This window comes from Alternaria novae-zelandiae, assembly GCF_023758075.1.
Source record: "Alternaria novae-zelandiae strain BMP 2774 chromosome Unknown scaffold_4, whole genome shotgun sequence".
Taxonomy (NCBI): domain Eukaryota; kingdom Fungi; phylum Ascomycota; class Dothideomycetes; order Pleosporales; family Pleosporaceae; genus Alternaria; species Alternaria novae-zelandiae.
The window spans coordinates 783,927-800,293 of record NW_026056964.1 but is presented as its reverse complement, the minus strand read 5'-3'; the positions used below and the strand labels follow the sequence as shown (position 1 = coordinate 800,293).

The following is a 16,367-nucleotide window of genomic DNA, read 5'->3' as shown; positions in this document are numbered from 1 at the left end:
CTCTTATCATATCTTCATCCTGTAAGGAGATGTCATAGCTAGGGTACACCATACTTCGAATTATTAATACGACCTTGGCCAGTACGTGCTGAGCATGGGTACTAGGTCAACGCAGGGAATGACAGCACTCAGGTTACGTTCAGAAGAAAAATACTGCATTCAATAGTGTACAAGAAGCTGGCTAACCCGCACACCAACTCTGAAGCTGCAAGTAACGCCCGCTATGCAATTTTACCATGCGTAGACCCCAAGAGTATATCAGAGTACCAATGTGACGTCCAGAGCAGCGGAATCAATGACCTCGTCTAAAGCCGAACAGAAAAGAAAACGCAAACCACATGTGAATGGCGTCGTGAGACCCAGCTCAGCGCCTGCCTCCGCTGCGACCACCCCTGATTTGCTTCATGATATCCACGTTGCTCGAACGACTGCGTGCGTTCTCGTTGAACACAACGTTGCTCTTGGGCGCAATGGTATACGTAGTGGGACCAGACTCCATGCGGGCACGCTGGAATGCCTTGGGGGCTTCGAGCTGCTTCTTCCGGTTGGCTGCGTAGGCGGCAGCTTGGCTGCTGGCAGCGGACCTGTCGGTAGTCTTGATTTGGCTAGGGTTGTTAGCATATATAGCGAAATATGAAGGCGCAGTACATACCTCGGGTCGTAGTCGGCCTGAGCAAACTCCTTCTTGCGGTAGTCGTCTGTCCGCCTAAGAATGGGACGCGTCCAGTCTGTGAAGAGGCGCTCGGCTTGTCGCTTGATGGTCAACTCGGGCTTCTTGCTCTTGATGTAGAACATGATGACCTTGCCGATGCCAGATGCGACAAGCGTGTCCTTGTTGACGGGCAACTTGGCTAATGAGGCCATGAGATCCTTCTGAATGTCGTACGCGGGAAGACTACCGTCGCTTAGGGGCTCCAAGAAGAAGCGCACCGACTCGAGAAGGTTCACTTCGGGGTCCACAATAGTATCTCTGAGTGTGTTCTTGTTCAGGAGGGCGGTGACTTCTGGCAGAAGTTTGAGCTTGTGCCGTGCAGGCTCGTTGCGCTTTCGACCTTCGTTGTCGGCTTCGGCGGCAGCTGCCATACGGCGGCGCATCTCCTCAATCTCTTGGTCGGCCATTTGTTCAAGGTCAATGCCATCCTTCTTGCGGCGGCGGTTCGAGCTGGTGCTAACGATGCTGTCGATTTGGGCATTAAGCTGCTTCTTTCGTCCTAAAGTCACAGTTAGTAGATATGATGATCTAGGTATGGTCGTACGTACGTTCTTCCGGAGTCAGATGCTCGTCTGGATCGCCCTCTGGGCTTGCGGCTCGGACCCTGCCTGCCTTCTTGGACCGCTTGCTTCGCCTGTCACCCTCTGCAATATCACCGTCATCGTCGCCATCCTTGTTCTTCTTGCGGCGAGGCTTTTCAGCCCTCTTTTTCTTCTTCTTTGGCTCTTCACCCTCAGCAGCAGTGCGCTTTCGCTTGTGTACACCAATCTGCTTGACGTTGTCTTCGTCGATCGCTTGCGCCGGGCGCTCGTCAATAGCCACATTGTTGATATCGAAATCGCCAAACTGCTCGTCCATTTGGTCATCGTCTAGCGCCTCAGAAAGCACCGACTCGTTGTCTGACAAGCCAGCCTCGATGTCGTCCTGGTCAGGCATCTCGCCGGGTCGGTCCTCTGTCACTTCCATATCTTGGTCTGGATCACCGATAGGGGGGTTCGGGGTAGCGTTCTCCTCGTCGATTTCGGGGCGCAGCGGATCAGCTGGGTCGTTGCCAGCCGCTGGTAACGGCGACCTCGAATGCGATCGGTTGAACTCAACGTCCTCCATGCTGGCTGTTTGGGCCTGGTTCGTCGAAGTCGGGGTATCCGTGAGAAAGCGCGGAGGATGCGAGATCGATTAACAGTGACTTGTCGCGGTAAAGGTGGACCAGGCGCGAACGTCGATCGAGAGATGTCAAGGAAAGTTCAAGGGAGCGCGACGGCCATGACGCGCGGTGATACTATTTGCCGGACCCGGGCTTGGCAAATGGGGGCGCGGCTGGTTCGCGATTGTCAAAGACCGCAGCCGCTCCTCCACCTTTGTTCCTACAAATCACTCGCCTGACCACCAACCTCAGGCCCCCACCATCACGACAACCCCGACAACGTCTCACAGAGTCTACTCGACGCTGTTTATCAGCTTCGAAACTGACGAGGCTCATCCTAGACGACACCCTACTAGGCGCCGCCGTCGTCGCAGCACCTGAGTCACTTTGGGTCTCTATTGCGACACGTCCGCAGTTGCGCATCACCGCCTCATTGTTGGCTTGAAGGGGGAAGGGCATACATACAGAAGGAGGATTGCAGTAGCTGGAGGAGAGCGAGTTTGTTACTGCCTAGCTGTACCGGCGCAGTCTTCACACTGCGTCATTGGCGCGGCCATAGCTAGTATCCAACACAAGCACTGTCATTACGTGTGTTCGTCGAGAGCGAGGAAGCATATCGTCTATCTTGTTCATCTGGCATCGACATCGTCAGCGTTGCGACTCCCCGACCGCAGAGTCAGCCGCTCACCCTGCCCTTTGCGCGCAAGTTTCACGTCTTCTAACACAGCACACATCCCCTCTTGTCTAACCCCAGATATTCTTGCCCATCATGTCTGTGTCAGCTGCTGAAGTGGCTGCCGACTTTCGGGATGCCCTGCAAGATTTGAGGATGAACAGCAGACCTGAGATTAGCAATCTAACCCTCATCGCCAAAGAAAACACAGAGTATGCGGAAGCCATATCCAACGAGCTTCAGAAGCATATCCAATCGGTACGTCCTGGAACCGTGTAGACTAACAACTCTATCATTCAGTTCAAACTTACTTTATCCACCGGTGACTGACATGGCATAGACTCGCCCCGAATGGAAGCTTCCAGCCCTCTACGTCCTTGATTCGATTGTCAAGAATGTTGGCACGCCATACACCGTCTACATTGGTCGCAACCTTTACAGAACCTTCATGGACGCCTATCTCGTGATGGATCAAAACACACGCAAGAACATGGAAGGCTTGCTGAGGACGTGGAAGATGCCTGTGCCCGAGTCGATGGACCCTCGCCCTGTGTTTCAAGCCGACGTGACACAGGACATCGAGAATGCACTGGCTAAATTCCGCGCAGCTCAGCAACAGATCCGGCCGCAACACGCGCTTCCCCCTCGTCCTCCATCACTTAATGTCGCCTGGAGGGGTACATCCACGCCGCCGCAAACTGGACCACGTTATGCCGCTCCCAATGATCCGCGTGCTCGACCGGTAAGTTTTCAACACCATCTTCAGACAATCTTGCTAACAAACCTTCCAGTCACAACCCCCGACACCTCAATATCCACCATCACACGCATCCACACCACCTGTATACCAGCAGCCTCAGCCCATGTCGTCTGTTGATCTTGCCGACTTGAAGGTGGAATTGACACAGCTCATCAGCACAACACAGAACATGTTCGCGCATAACCCAGCTGACGCTGCTCTACGTACAAAGTTGTCAGCACTCCTGTCCCTCAAGCAGATCCTGGACACACAGACGTTGCCTCCTCAACAATTAGAGGCCGTACGTCAACAGGTCCGAGCATTAGCACCTCCACCAGCACCAACACCGACCTTTGCTCCTTCTACGCCAGTGTACCCACCACAACAGGCAATGCCCCAAGGCTATCCACCTAACTTTTCTCCGATGGGTGCACCTCCGAGCAGCGCTCCGCCGAATGTCGCGCAACTTCTGGCAGGCTTCCGACCACCGCCACAATCGACTCCGCAACCCGCACCAACCCCGAATCCACCGGCCTTGAACTTGGCAGAGCTACTCAAACGTGTGTCTTCCCCAGCACAACCAAACTCAGTGCCTGCCTCAGCCCCCTTTCAGATGCCATTCCAAGGCTTCCCGCCCCCAGTCTCGACTCCAGTACCGGCACCTCAGGTCCCCCCGCCCACTCAGTCTGCGACACCGACTGCCAATCTCGCTGCTCTGCTTGCGCAGTTCAGCAAACCTGGTGCCGTGCCGCCCTCAATGCCACCCACGCCTGTGCAGAGCACTCCCGTTCCTCAGTTACCACCACAACCTGTTGCTGCGGCTCCAGCCCTTGGATCCGCCGAGTGGCTTTTGAAAGCTCTGGGTGGTGTACCTGGTGGTATACCTGCAAACCCAACGCCAATTCACTCCCAGCCGGCCACACAACAGCCACTTGCGCCGGGTAGCTTGATGGAACAGATCGAGCTCACCACGGCGTCAATGAAGAAGCCTCGTCTTCACCTCATCTCCCGCCTTTACGAAGCCAAGCCCAACATCTGCGCCACATGTGGCCGTCGCTTTGAGAGCACACCCGAAGGCAAAGAGAAGAAAGCACGCCATATGGACTGGCATTTCAAAGTCAAGGACCCAGATGCCGCCAAGCGAGGTGTACACCGCAGCTGGTACATTCCTGAAAAGGAGTGGATCGAGTACCGCGAAGTCGACGAGACAGCCCCTAACCAGTCCAACGACGGTTCGTCTGGTGCTGGTGGTGCTAAACCGAAGAAACAGGCCAAGGATCGCTATGTGAGCGTACCACAAGACGTCATACTACAGCAGGCACCGTGCCCCATCTGCCAGGACAAATTCGAGACGCAGTGGAATGTGGAGGCCAACGACTTTGTATGGATGGATGCCGTAAGCGTGGGTGGTAAGATATACCATGCTACTTGTTTTGAGGAGGTTTATGGCAAGGGTGTTGGTATTGAGGCGCCAGGCACGCCTGACTCAGTACTTGGAAAGAGGAAGGCAGATCTTGGTGTTAATGGGGAGGGAAAGAAGGTTAGGGCTTATTAGGCATCAGTCTCTACTTTGAGCCGTTGATGCTTGGCCAATTTTCAGAAAAGGCAACGATGGTGGGCTTTTGCAGCATAGCGTGGCGTTGAGCGATTTGTCAACTGATTCAGAGGCCTACATGCAAACATCTGCGTGTGTTCGGTCAAGGCAAAGTGGGTTGTAGTGCATAGCCTCACCTGTCATTAAATCTCAACTACTCTGTACATTTTGACACGGCCACATAATATTTGGGCTTCTACGTAGATTCCATTGACGGTAATCAATGGTAGCAATCACATAATTCAATACATGGACGTCTCCTACTTCGACTCGTATATATTGCCATGATACATCTATGTACAAGTCCACGTCCCAGCTTTCTACACCCACTCCTTCGGACTCTTGAGGACTTCGATTAACCGTTCCTCTCTGCTACCCTTTGCAGGTTCATGCATGTACTGCCACCTTGCCGTAAGAGGCAGACTCATGAGAATACTCTCGACCCGTGCACCAGGTGTGTTGAGACCAAAAGCCGTTCCACGGTCGTGCACAAGGTTGAACTCGACATAGCGTCCTCTACGGATCTGCTGCCACTGCTTCATCTCGTCCGTGTAGGGCATGTCCTTCCGCCTGTTGATGATGGGCAGGTAGGAAGGCAGGAAAGCGGACAAGCAGTCCTGAATGAATGAGAATAGTTGTTCCTGATCCTTCTCCGTCTCGTCGAGATCGTCGAAGAAGATGCCGCCTACACCTCGTGTCTCGCCCCGGTGCTTGTTGCTGAAATACTCGTCGCACCACTTCTTGAATCGCGGGTAGTATGCTTTGTCGTGCTTGTCGCAGGCTTGCTTGATAGCGCCGTGGAAGTGTATCGCGTCTTCGTCGTAGAGATAGGAGGGTGTGAGATCGCAGCCACCGCCGTACCACCATGCGTTTGTGTTGCCTAGCTCGTCGGCGGTCTCGAAGTAACGATAGTTGAGGTGCACGGTCGGTGCGTTGGGGTTGTGGGGGTGAAGGACCATGGATAGGCCTGCGGCGAAGAACTCGAGCGAGTCGACGTTGGGGTCGAGAGCTTTGTGGTTGGCGCGCATCTTCTGTATGGCGGCTTTAGGCAAGCGCCCGTATACGACTGAGGTGTTCACGCCTCCCTTCTCGAACACGTTGCCGTCTTGCAGGATACAAGTGATGCCACCACCGCCTTCTGGTCGCTGCCATGTGTCGATCTTGAACTTAGTGCCGTCGACCTTTTCCAGCTCAGCCACGATTTCCTTCTGGTTTTGCTTTATGAACTGCTCCATTCGGAGGCGCATGGGTGATTGCTCCGAGACGCCATTCTCACGCTTGAGCAGGGCATCCTTCTCGGCGATGGTGGGTGCTTCGGTCTTGATCGTATCGTCCGTCCACTGTGACATGGTCAATAAGGTTCAAAGCAATGTTCAGGGTCTCTGTGTACCATGGAGTAGACCAAGGCCCCAATGAAGGGTACAAATAGCAACCGTATCCTGTTCGGCCATTTGCTCGGTGGAGGATTACGCCATTCTTCCAAAGGATCCGGCTTCTCCGGTTTCTTGCCTGAGGGTAGGTCTAGGCGGCGTCTTGGTGAAGCGTGTAATTGTCTATTGCAGATGTGATACGGCCGTAGTGTTGGTTGCGGCGCATGGCTGTGGGGGAGCTCGAGAGCTCTTGAGATGCGGAGGGAAGATCGGAATGGACGCATGGCGGGCGTGTGGAATCTTGAGAAGACGTTCACCGCGTGGAAATCATTGGAGGTGTGTGATAGTCGCGAATTGATTTATGTCAAGTCTGTGGGAGAAAGTCTGTGGTTTGGAAAGTTGTCGTCCATCACACCACGGTGGGCGCATCATCAGTGGAGCTCCTCGGTACTCCTACTAGCGGTATCGGTACCTGCATCATGCAAATACGGCAAACTTGCCATTAAAGACAACGAAGGTGAGGACGCGCGAAAGCGCTTACTTTGAGCTGTACTGGTTTCGGCTTTTGACGGGCTGAGTGCTCAAAGACACATATGGACCTATCTGTAGACGCGCAGCATGCGGGTAGCGAGGGTTCGTTGGCGGTACTCGCTAGGTAGGGTGCGCACTGCTACCCAGTATCCTGACGGGCATCTCACGGTGCACAAGAGGTACTCGTTCGCGCTGTCATAGAGGGCGTCTGAAGAGATAGCTACGTTGCTATGAGCGGTAAGGTGGTCGGACGCGCTACATGCCTGCCAACGCGCGTGTCCAACGCGTCGACTTCGAACGATGGAATGATGCAGCCTACGTCAAGTTCAAGATAGCGTCACGGCGCGTGCCTACAGTGGCGGTGCTCAAGTCGATGGATGACTCAACCTTGAATGCGTCCGGGAGACCCAGGTCATGGGAGCTTCGCAAGTGACTTGGTGGGCGAAGCGGTCAGCACAGCCATGGACGAGGACCAGGTCGCTCTTCACGGGTGAAAAGGGCTGCATTCGCATGACGAAAGAGGGCTGATTGCACTGTCTCTGATTCCCAGAGAGCACTTGGCTGGCGCGTGAAGCGTTGGTCGTCTGTTGCATAGGGCATGTGCATGGATGGTGACTGACTTGGGCGTTGGTTAGGTAAGGCTGGAAGTGATTCGCCCCGCTCTGCTGCCTGCCCTTAAACTCCCACACCGCCCGCACCCTCAGCGTCCTACATCTCCACCCGCACCACCGACAAAACTCCCGCCTGCTCACTCTACACACTCACATACACTACCCATCACTCTTACACATATCCAAGATGCGTTCCAAGTTCAAGGACGAGCACCCGTTCGAGAAGCGCAAGGCCGAGGCGGAGCGCATTCGCCAGAAGTACAACGACCGCATTCCCGTACGTTTGCCTCCTGCCTGTTCATCTCCCTCACTGCGACCGTAGCTAACAAGGCGCAGGTCATCTGCGAGAAGGTCGAGAAGTCGGACATCGCGACCATCGACAAGAAGAAGTACCTGGTACCCGCCGACCTGACCGTCGGACAGTTCGTCTACGTGATCCGTAAGCGCATCAAGCTGTCACCTGAGAAGGCCATCTTCATCTTCGTTGATGAGGTTCTGCCGCCTACCGCCGCGCTCATGAGCTCGATATATGAGGAGCACAAGGATGAGGATGGCTTCCTGTACATTACGTACGTAATCCCTTCGCCGCGCACCGCGATGCAGCTGCTAACAACCTTATAGGTACTCCGGCGAGAACACATTCGGCGAGGCCATCTAGGGAGCTCGCTCCATCCCGCATCCCCTTATCTATCGGTTATCAAGGCCGCGGCGAACTCACAGGCGTTATCGGATCACGGGTTTCTTCATTATTTCATGGCAACACTACACGGGCTGGGTGATGGATCGGTATTCTTGATCAGCGCTTTGGTGCGACGGCAGACTCCTCGGCACTCAGCACTAGGCAAACATCATCTGAGAATGAGGCGGATCAAGCGCAAGACAGCGAGAATGCACTCCGCTGGAGATGGAGCTCCACGGACATGACGAGTGGCGGTCGGACAGATTGGCTTTCTCTTTTGCGCTGTACCTGTAGCTTGATCATCACATTTCAGCCCAAATGCACCAGACTTAATCCAAGACGACTGTCTTCACATGACCCCATCTGTGACGTCTCGCATGTATCCCGTGAAGCGCTATCTGTACCTGACAAGGCAGCGTGACTTGCGGCTCCTCCGGGCTGAAACCCATGACGCCATCACCCGCCTCACCAGACGCCTAACCGCCTCCATACAACCAGCTGCATGCAGACTGGATGCACAACATGGATAATCAGAGCGACTTGAACTGTTCTAGCACCTTCTGAAACAATGACATGCTTTCCAAGCGGCTTTTGACGCGTGCTTGCCCAAGTAGTCCGCATGGCGCGACCGCGGGCGTGGGGAAGCTCCAGCTGGCGGCAGGCACGGACCACAGCAAATGCAGGTGCAGTGGATCTTTGATGGACGCGATCTGGGAGAAGTTGATCGAGACACCGCCGTGCATTTCTGTCCTTGCCAACTTGTACCTGCAGAACCATCGTAGTTGCCTAAACAACCCACTACCTGTTCGCAATCGGATCACTTCCGGAATACTATTCTGAGACCCCGCAGTTATGGCGGCCCAGTACATCATATCAAAGTGCGCCTTCCCCTCTCGTCGACCTTGGACTTGGAGACTAACAAGTCGCGCAGAAGTCTCGACCCTCTTTTCGCCATATCCATCGGTCTCGCTGCTGCCTTCACACGGATAAATCGCGAGGAGAAAGAGAAGGGCCGGACCTCACAGGAGAGCATAGATGTGCTGAAGAGGAGATGGAATCTGGCGTGGCAGGGCACTGAAGCGGAGAAGAAGGCTTGAGCTCGAAGATACAAGAAGGAATAGAAAGAGGTGGGACGAGAAGGTCATAGGGAGATGCAAACGCAAGACATACAAAGTTGCATGCGGTGCACTTCCACCAAGGACGAATACTACGATACCCCACTACGCAATGGACAAGAGGAGGAAAGTTGGTTCAATAAGAGCTGTCTCACTACACAGAGGATAGGCACCTCTTCGCTACGCCATCCATAAGAGATGCTCGATAGTCATCATCTTCTGTCTGGTCGTACCCAGCTTGTCAACAGGCGTAAAGATCAAGTGACAGCTCATCCCAGAGGCTGCGGGGAATAGCACGTACGGCGCAACACTAATGAAACTCGCTCTGACGATGCGAAAGCTGTAAGAAATGTCACAGGCTTCATGGAAATATGCTTAAAGCCCTCTCGAATATGCTTTTTCTGATGTACAATTGCCAAAAGTCGAGTAAATCTTTTCACTTCCAGCTAGGCCTGTTCCAGATACCCACATCTGTTTAGATCTTCCTCCCGACACGAATATCACCACCACAGCCAAATCCCCTAGAAGATAAGCTTCCATGCCGCCTCGGCCGTGAGTCCCAGAAGCGCAACCGAACTCGCAGCAAAGACTGGAAAGCGCAGGGAGACGTTGTTCGTCGAAACATGAATAATGCTGTGTACGAATCTCAAGCCGACATAAGCCCACGCCAAACCAACGGTCCTCTTGTCCTTTACATCCAAAAGGCTCAGTCCCAGCAACACGGCGTAGAACTGAGTGGGTTGTTCGAGTAAGTTGTTGAAGTTATCTGCAGGCCACTTGACGAAGGCCGGTAGCTTTTCGTCTTTTTGCTTCTTGACGGTTGCCGGGTCGAAGCTGATATCGTATTGGGAGAGGGCTGGTATTCTTCGTTTGTAGAGAAGAGCTTCCATGGCAAAGGTCCAGATGTTGAGCCCGACGAGTGGGCCGAGGAGGGGTTTGTTGGCGAGAAGGGCGGACATGTTGCCGTAGATATGGTGGTGGTTTGAGCTGTGAAGACGGGTGCAATTTCTGGGGATTTGAGTTGAGATTGTAGAGGAATGACGATAAAATTGGGTGAAGTAGCCAAGCTTTGAGAAAATTGTTCTCTCTGGGTACTACGTACTTAAGCATTTATTTCCTCTCTGTACAGCTCAATTGTGAAGGTGATCGGTTGAACTTCGGCCTGATTACAAACTCGATGGCTGACAAACTTCACCATTGATATACGAAACGACTCCACTGAAAATTGTATCTGATGTCCACTTTCTTGTTACTTTAGGCTATTCAAATCTGGTATGATTGGAGATTGATGGTCATGAACCGTAATCGGCTCGCTTGCCTATCTAGCGGTTTGACCTGATCCTGTTCAGGTACCGCGTCTGTGCAAACCTCTGATCTCTCTCCACCACAAGTCCGCCCTCATCTTGCACTCCCAATCGTTCCCGAAGTACTGACCAATGGTTAGGTTACATGCTTTCTCCGTCGCAACAAAGACGTCCTTTTCAGTGCCTGGACCACGCTCATGGACGCTGCACTCCACGAAGCTGATTCTGATGAGAAGTGCCGGCCCGCCTGTACCTCGACGTTCTAAAGATGGCCCATCTGGGCAGTATCGCGTGGGACCTGATATGAGTGAGGAAGACTCCGCCATGAGAGTGACGAGCAGGCCAAAAAGTATCTTCGATAATCAGTTGTACGACAAGAACCAGTTCAGACAGTTTCTTCGCTAAGGCACTGGGAGTGGGTGACTCTATTGGCGACACACTTGGGCGGGTACAGCTCTTCTCTCGGGTTTTGTCTACGCGGCCACTGGAAGAGCTGTACAGGCATCATTACCTTTTGCTTGACCGCATCAAGTCTAAGCGGACTCAAAGACGGTTCCTGGACGCTTACTTCATTAATCCTCCGAAGCTACGAAGGAACGCAACAGCGACGAATGGGACTCGTTGCCGCAAAGACATCCCCCGTAGCCCAACGCTGGTTGGTCGGGGTCCAGGGTAAGTGAAAGCATATTAACGTGTGCCAGACAGTCGGTGTACTGACATGAAATCCACGCATTCTAGCTCACTTTTGGAAGGCTCCTAGGTTCGTACTGTGATATCCCGATTCCCCGAGTGGGGGTTCGGGATCGTCCTGATTGGCCCGATGGTCCTGCCTAGCGGGTTTTGACGAATAGGAAGTCATGGCGGAAGTGGCGATATCTCCAACCTCCAGGAGAGTATCACCGCGCCGCGGTAAGGGATTCCTGCCACATGGGAATGGCTGGTTGTACATGACGCTACGAGTCATGGTAAATTCTAGGATCGTGAGCACCTGACCTTACGACGTTACACCGCGGCACCGGGAACATGACGATCATCATTCCTAAGGCTTCACCGACACTCAGATACGAAAACGTCAAAGAAGTCTTACATCCGCCGGTTAAGATATCCTTCTAGGTGCCGAACTCTGTCCGTGTGGAACTACATATGCTTCTAGCAGTACGACTGGCAGCCAACTCCAACTGAGACGAACATCGCGACTACTTACCTCAAGATGGATACCTTGGCCAACAACACGCATCCGCAGTGGTGGAAAGATCCGGGCATGAAGAAACTCAACTTCTTGCTCCTTTCAAGCTACATAGGCGCCATAACGAACGGCTACATCAGCTCCCTCATCTCCAATCTCATTGCCAATCCCAGATACTTTCAAGATATCCAAGGACTTTCCCACCCGAAGCTGCTCGGACTAGTCACCGCTGCTCAGTCTATGGGATGCATCGCCGCTTTCTTTCCAGCACCCTGGCTATCAGACAAGTACGGCCGCCGTGTAGGCATCATCTTTGGCAACATTGGAATGATAGCCGGCTTTACGGGGCAGATATTCTGCACAAGATTCGATCAATTCCTTGGGATGCGTATACTCGTCGGCTTTTCGAGCATTTCCAACACGATTTCATCCTCCGCCCTACTCGTCGAGCTTGCACATCCACGCCAGAGGGCTGTTGCAGGTGCGCTCTTCAACACATGCTACTTCATCGGCTCCATCACTGCGGCTTGGGCGTCTTACGGAGCTTTGAGAATACCGGGTTCGTGGTCATGGAAGCTGCCAGTAGCCATTCAGCTGTTCTGGTCACTGGCGCAGCTGAGTCTGATCACGTTCTGCCCCGAGTCGCCTAGGTGGCTTGTACGACACGGGCAACAAGAGAAGGCCAGGTCTATCATGATACGATACCATGCCAATGGACTTGATGGTGATGAGCTAGTGTCATCCGAGTTCGCGCGCATGTGCGCATCGACGGCGGCTGAGGCTCAGAACAATACAACTGGCTGGTTGGCATTGCTTGCGACACCGGGCAACCGCAAACGCCTCGTACTTTCTGTGGTCATCGCCGTAGCTACTCAATGGGTCGGAAACGGGATCATCAGCTTCTACTTGGCGCCGGTTTTACGAACAGTCGGTATCACAAACTCCCTTCACCAACAAGGCATCAACGGCGGGCTTCAAGTCTACGTCTGGCTCTTAGCCTGTGCAGCCGCACTGTTATGCGAAAAGGCCGGTCGACGCCGCCTCTTCTTAACTTCCACGAGCCTAATGTTGGTCTTCATGGTGCTGATTACCATCTGCTCAGCCCTCTACTCAACCACTGGCTCCGCATCTGCAGGCTACGCCGTCATCGTCTTCCTCTTCCTCTTCTTCGGGGGCTACGTCATTGGCCTGACACCCATACCCATCCTCTACGTCAACGAGATCTGGCCTAGTCATCTCCGGACCAAAGGCACAAGTGTGTTTTGGGTATCGCAAGCCGTGTCTATCACTTTCAACCAATTCGTGAACCCCGTGGCGATTGACAAGATTGCTTGGAAATACTACTTGGTCTATATTGGTGTATTGGTCGCGGTTATCAACTTTATCTTCTTCTATGTGCCGGAAACGAAGGGCCTGTCGCTGGAGCAGATTAGTAGTATCTTCGATCCTGTACAGGATGTTACTGTTGAGCTGTCTGTCTCTGATGTTAGGAGGGAAAATGAGGCGTAGAGGATACATGGTGCGAATCTGGGTCTTTCCGGTCCATTTCAGCGTAACGAGGCAACGACAAGAGAGGTGGGTGAACGTAGTTAAATCAATAAAAATATAGTTACAGATTACGCGAGCTTATCCAAAAGCCTAGGAGTGGGTCTTCGACAAACCATCAAGCTGGCTATAGGCAGTCCAAATGCGCTGGTCCAAAGGTCCGGGGATCTTTGTCAGTTTGTAAGCCTGACGGAGGGTATCCGAAGAGCTTTGATCCGTAGATTCGGAAGTCTTTGACCGTTTCTTCGGTTTCTGCTCCTGACTTTGCACATATGATGCCTCCTTCTTGCCCTTACTTTCATCTGTCTCCTTGGTATTTTTCTCCTCGACTTTCTCATCTTCTATTTCATCACTCTTTCTCTTCTCACCTTGATTCCCTTCCTTCTTCCCCTTCCTCCATACGACACCGACAACGCCAGTTCTCTCAGGTGGCTCATACAGCTCAGCAACTGGCCCTGGTCTATTGGGCAATCTTTCATATATCAGAGTCGAGGCCTCAAAATCGGTGCCACCTTGGGTCTCTGGATTATGAGTGAGCGGGTGTATGTCGGTTCCTGGAAAAGGGAAGAGATGGTGATCGTCATTGATGAAGTAGTGTTTTATTGGTGGTGGACTGTCCTTCTTCTGTCTGCCTTTTCGAGGACAGGTTGTCACACATGCGGTATAATGACCCGCTCGTGTGAGGTTACCGGAGTGAATGATCTTGCCGATGAGCTTGTACCGGAGCTGTGAAGACGGAGGACTAACGTGTGCAGTGAAATCGAGCTCGTTGGGGATGATGATGGGATGCGTATTCTTGATCGGCAGGCTTTGGTCATCCTTGTCGAATACTTGGTCACCATTTTTGTCAAAAGTGTTCAGTTCCAGGTTAATCCGAAGATGCTCGGGTGCGGCTTCGATCGTTTTGAACTTCTTGACATCTCCCGCATGATTGCAGGCTTCGCATGTTACCGGCATATCTTCGATGTCCAGCCATGTCGAGCCTGCCAGGGCAGTCTGCAGATCAGGATGATTATGCCCATTCTTTGCAATCATGACGTTTGAGAAGCCAAGGTCTTTGGTGATGTCGTAGTCGTCGATGGAGTGGAGGTGTGTACAACTGCCATGTGTACACCGCATTTCTTCATGCCGGGTCAGAGTGAAGAGGTAGTTGAACTCGTCCAGTCGTTGGTGATTACTGTTGAGACAGTCAGTGATCTGTACACGGGTGGAGTTAAGAGAGTACTTACCCAGGATCGATACTGTCTTTACACGCATTTAGCAACCTCATCAAGAACTCATCGGAATCTTGCTGGCCAGCAGCATTTCTCCTGCGCCCATTGCGGTCACTGGCGCTTTCTTTGTTAAGCTTTCGATTCATGAAAGCATTCTCTGATTCTCCCTGCGCTTTAGTGAGTCCAGAGGAGCTGGGGGGCTCAGTGGACCAGCGTCTAGCCATGGCGTTCAACGCTTTGACGCTAGGACGTGTGTGGGGAAAATTCATAGAAGGATTGTTTCCATTTTCCCGAGCATTCGACCAGTAGTCCAAGACAAAAGCCTTTACCAAGCAGGCTACGCATTGCTTAATGCTTTCGCCCATCTTAAGGAGCACTTGGTCCTCCGTTTGATTCACCGGTAGATGGCGATTCGGATCGTTTGTGCGACAAGTCCAATCCGCGCCCAGAGCTGCATCGTTATGCTGCTTTATCCAGCTGCAGAACTTTGGAAGATGGACGAGGTTTTGCAAAGCGCTATTCATGTAGCAAGAGTTTCCCGAATTGCCAATGCCGCGGGGCTGCTTGTCGGGACGGCCTTCTGGCCATCTTTTGCTAATTGCATTCGTAATCGCAGGTCTGCGAGGGTTCCTTCCACGTGGCAAGCGAGACCGATGGCTTCGGGGAGGAGGTGCGGGAGGGAGATGTATAGGGGCGGTGGCTGCTTGGCGCCGCGTAATCGGAGGCATGTTGATCTAATGCAGTCGATAACGGTAGATGATGTAGGAATTGATGCGAGATTGCGATAGTCTCATGAAGATTTTTTTTTGGATGTGATGACTTCCCGCGCGTCGATAGTTCTTCCATCTCTTTTGAACTGTGTTTGCACGGGCGACAATGGGTAGCCTTTCTCTTTGTTCTATTGTCGAGCTGGCCATTGTGGACCTTGTCACCAAACGGGCTTATTGATCCTTGGACAGGATAGCTCAAAGAAAGTGAAAGTGAAAGGCAATATGTGATGGGTGAATGTGACTGGATTGGCTTCCTCGAGATGTTAATCTTGGCTCACTCAACGTCGACTGCTAAATCGGAGATGACCTACATGTATTACGCGCATTGCAGTAGATAGCGATGCAACAGAGTGACTACATTGCTGTCTATACATCATCTAAGTTGATGTACCTTTAGACCTGCTTACCCTTACCTTTTCCCTCGTATTGTTCCTCTTCGTCATCCTCCTCCATTCTCTTCTTCATTTCTTCCACCGCCGCTCTTCCCCCCTCCTCCCTCTTGGCAGTGCATTCATCCAGCAGTCCCTGAAGCTTCTTCGCCCTCTCTGTATCACTCAACTTCTTCTTCCACTTCTCGTTCATCTTACCTGCCAGCAGAGTATCCTCAAGTTCAAACCTTATCAGGATGGTGCTTGCGGTAGGACTGGGTGTGCTATTTTTGCTCACGGTAACAAGGTCGTCGTCTTCGCCTTCGGAAGTGGTGACTCGCTTCTCTTTGGGTGGAGACTCTGAACTGGAAGATGAGCTTTCTTCCTCAAAATCGGATAGGACTTCCTGGTCTGGCTCGTCGGGGGAGTGTTCGCTTGAGTATCCTGCATTGGAAGCGTTCTTTTGAGGCGTGTTCTTTGGTGGCATGTTGTGCGGATGGCTCAGTTATGGTTTCACCTTCTGTCGCCTGTAACGGGCGTATTATATGCAGCAACATGATTGCTAGAGATTGCGAAATAGACGTCACATGCAAGTGACTCCCCTCAAGCCTGACTTGCGCGCAGCAAACACACCCCTGGCAACCACATGTGGTCCTCAAGCTCAGTATTTCACAAACGACTACGGGGTTTCGCGCCAAGGTAACCAGCCTCTTCCAAGATACAGTCTCGCTCACAGCAGTGTAATCGTGACAGTAGGTCTTTTCTTCGTCTTCGTTCCATGCTAAGCATCCCGGTGAGCCTTCTCGTTCTGT

General features: G+C 52.7%; 8 protein-coding genes across 8 annotated transcripts; 3 read left to right on the top strand and 5 right to left on the bottom strand.

Moving 5' to 3' along the window:
- Nucleotides 1–364: 364 nt before the first annotated feature.
- J4E88_002774 (uncharacterized protein) lies at nucleotides 365–1,819 on the bottom strand (the record flags this gene model as incomplete). Its single annotated transcript, XM_049396432.1, has 3 exons — nucleotides 365–605; nucleotides 653–1,211; nucleotides 1,261–1,819. The coding sequence occupies 3 exons, from the start codon at nucleotides 1,817–1,819 to the stop codon at nucleotides 365–367; spliced, it is 1,359 nt and encodes a 452-aa protein (XP_049257780.1).
- Nucleotides 1,820–2,625: 806 nt separating this feature from the next.
- On the top strand, nucleotides 2,626–4,823 carry J4E88_002773 (uncharacterized protein; the record flags this gene model as incomplete). Its single annotated transcript, XM_049396431.1, has 3 exons — nucleotides 2,626–2,787; nucleotides 2,870–3,271; nucleotides 3,321–4,823. 3 exons carry the CDS (start codon nucleotides 2,626–2,628, stop codon nucleotides 4,821–4,823), a joined length of 2,067 nt encoding a protein of 688 aa, XP_049257779.1.
- A 359-nt stretch (nucleotides 4,824–5,182) lies between these two features.
- Nucleotides 5,183–6,516, bottom strand: HEM13 (Coproporphyrinogen-III oxidase; the record flags this gene model as incomplete). Its single annotated transcript, XM_049396430.1, has 2 exons — nucleotides 5,183–6,202; nucleotides 6,253–6,516. 2 exons carry the CDS (start codon nucleotides 6,514–6,516, stop codon nucleotides 5,183–5,185), a joined length of 1,284 nt encoding a protein of 427 aa, XP_049257778.1.
- Nucleotides 6,517–7,561: 1,045 nt separating this feature from the next.
- On the top strand, nucleotides 7,562–8,032 carry ATG8 (ubiquitin-like protein atg8; the record flags this gene model as incomplete). Its single annotated transcript, XM_049396429.1, has 3 exons — nucleotides 7,562–7,651; nucleotides 7,711–7,943; nucleotides 7,996–8,032. 3 exons carry the CDS (start codon nucleotides 7,562–7,564, stop codon nucleotides 8,030–8,032), a joined length of 360 nt encoding a protein of 119 aa, XP_049257777.1.
- Nucleotides 8,033–9,689: 1,657 nt separating this feature from the next.
- J4E88_002770 (uncharacterized protein) lies at nucleotides 9,690–10,127 on the bottom strand (the record flags this gene model as incomplete). Its single annotated transcript, XM_049396428.1, has 1 exon — nucleotides 9,690–10,127. The coding sequence occupies one exon, from the start codon at nucleotides 10,125–10,127 to the stop codon at nucleotides 9,690–9,692; it is 438 nt and encodes a 145-aa protein (XP_049257776.1).
- Nucleotides 10,128–11,682: 1,555 nt separating this feature from the next.
- J4E88_002769 (uncharacterized protein) lies at nucleotides 11,683–13,167 on the top strand (the record flags this gene model as incomplete). The annotated part of the gene is made up of 1 exon (XM_049396427.1): nucleotides 11,683–13,167. The coding sequence occupies one exon, from the start codon at nucleotides 11,683–11,685 to the stop codon at nucleotides 13,165–13,167; it is 1,485 nt and encodes a 494-aa protein (XP_049257775.1).
- Nucleotides 13,168–13,296: 129 nt separating this feature from the next.
- J4E88_002768 (uncharacterized protein) lies at nucleotides 13,297–14,641 on the bottom strand (the record flags this gene model as incomplete). Its single annotated transcript, XM_049396426.1, has 2 exons — nucleotides 13,297–14,380; nucleotides 14,433–14,641. 2 exons carry the CDS (start codon nucleotides 14,639–14,641, stop codon nucleotides 13,297–13,299), a joined length of 1,293 nt encoding a protein of 430 aa, XP_049257774.1.
- A 939-nt stretch (nucleotides 14,642–15,580) lies between these two features.
- Nucleotides 15,581–16,042, bottom strand: J4E88_002767 (uncharacterized protein; the record flags this gene model as incomplete). Its single annotated transcript, XM_049396425.1, has 1 exon — nucleotides 15,581–16,042. One exon carries the CDS (start codon nucleotides 16,040–16,042, stop codon nucleotides 15,581–15,583), a length of 462 nt encoding a protein of 153 aa, XP_049257773.1.
- Nucleotides 16,043–16,367: the final 325 nt, after the last annotated feature.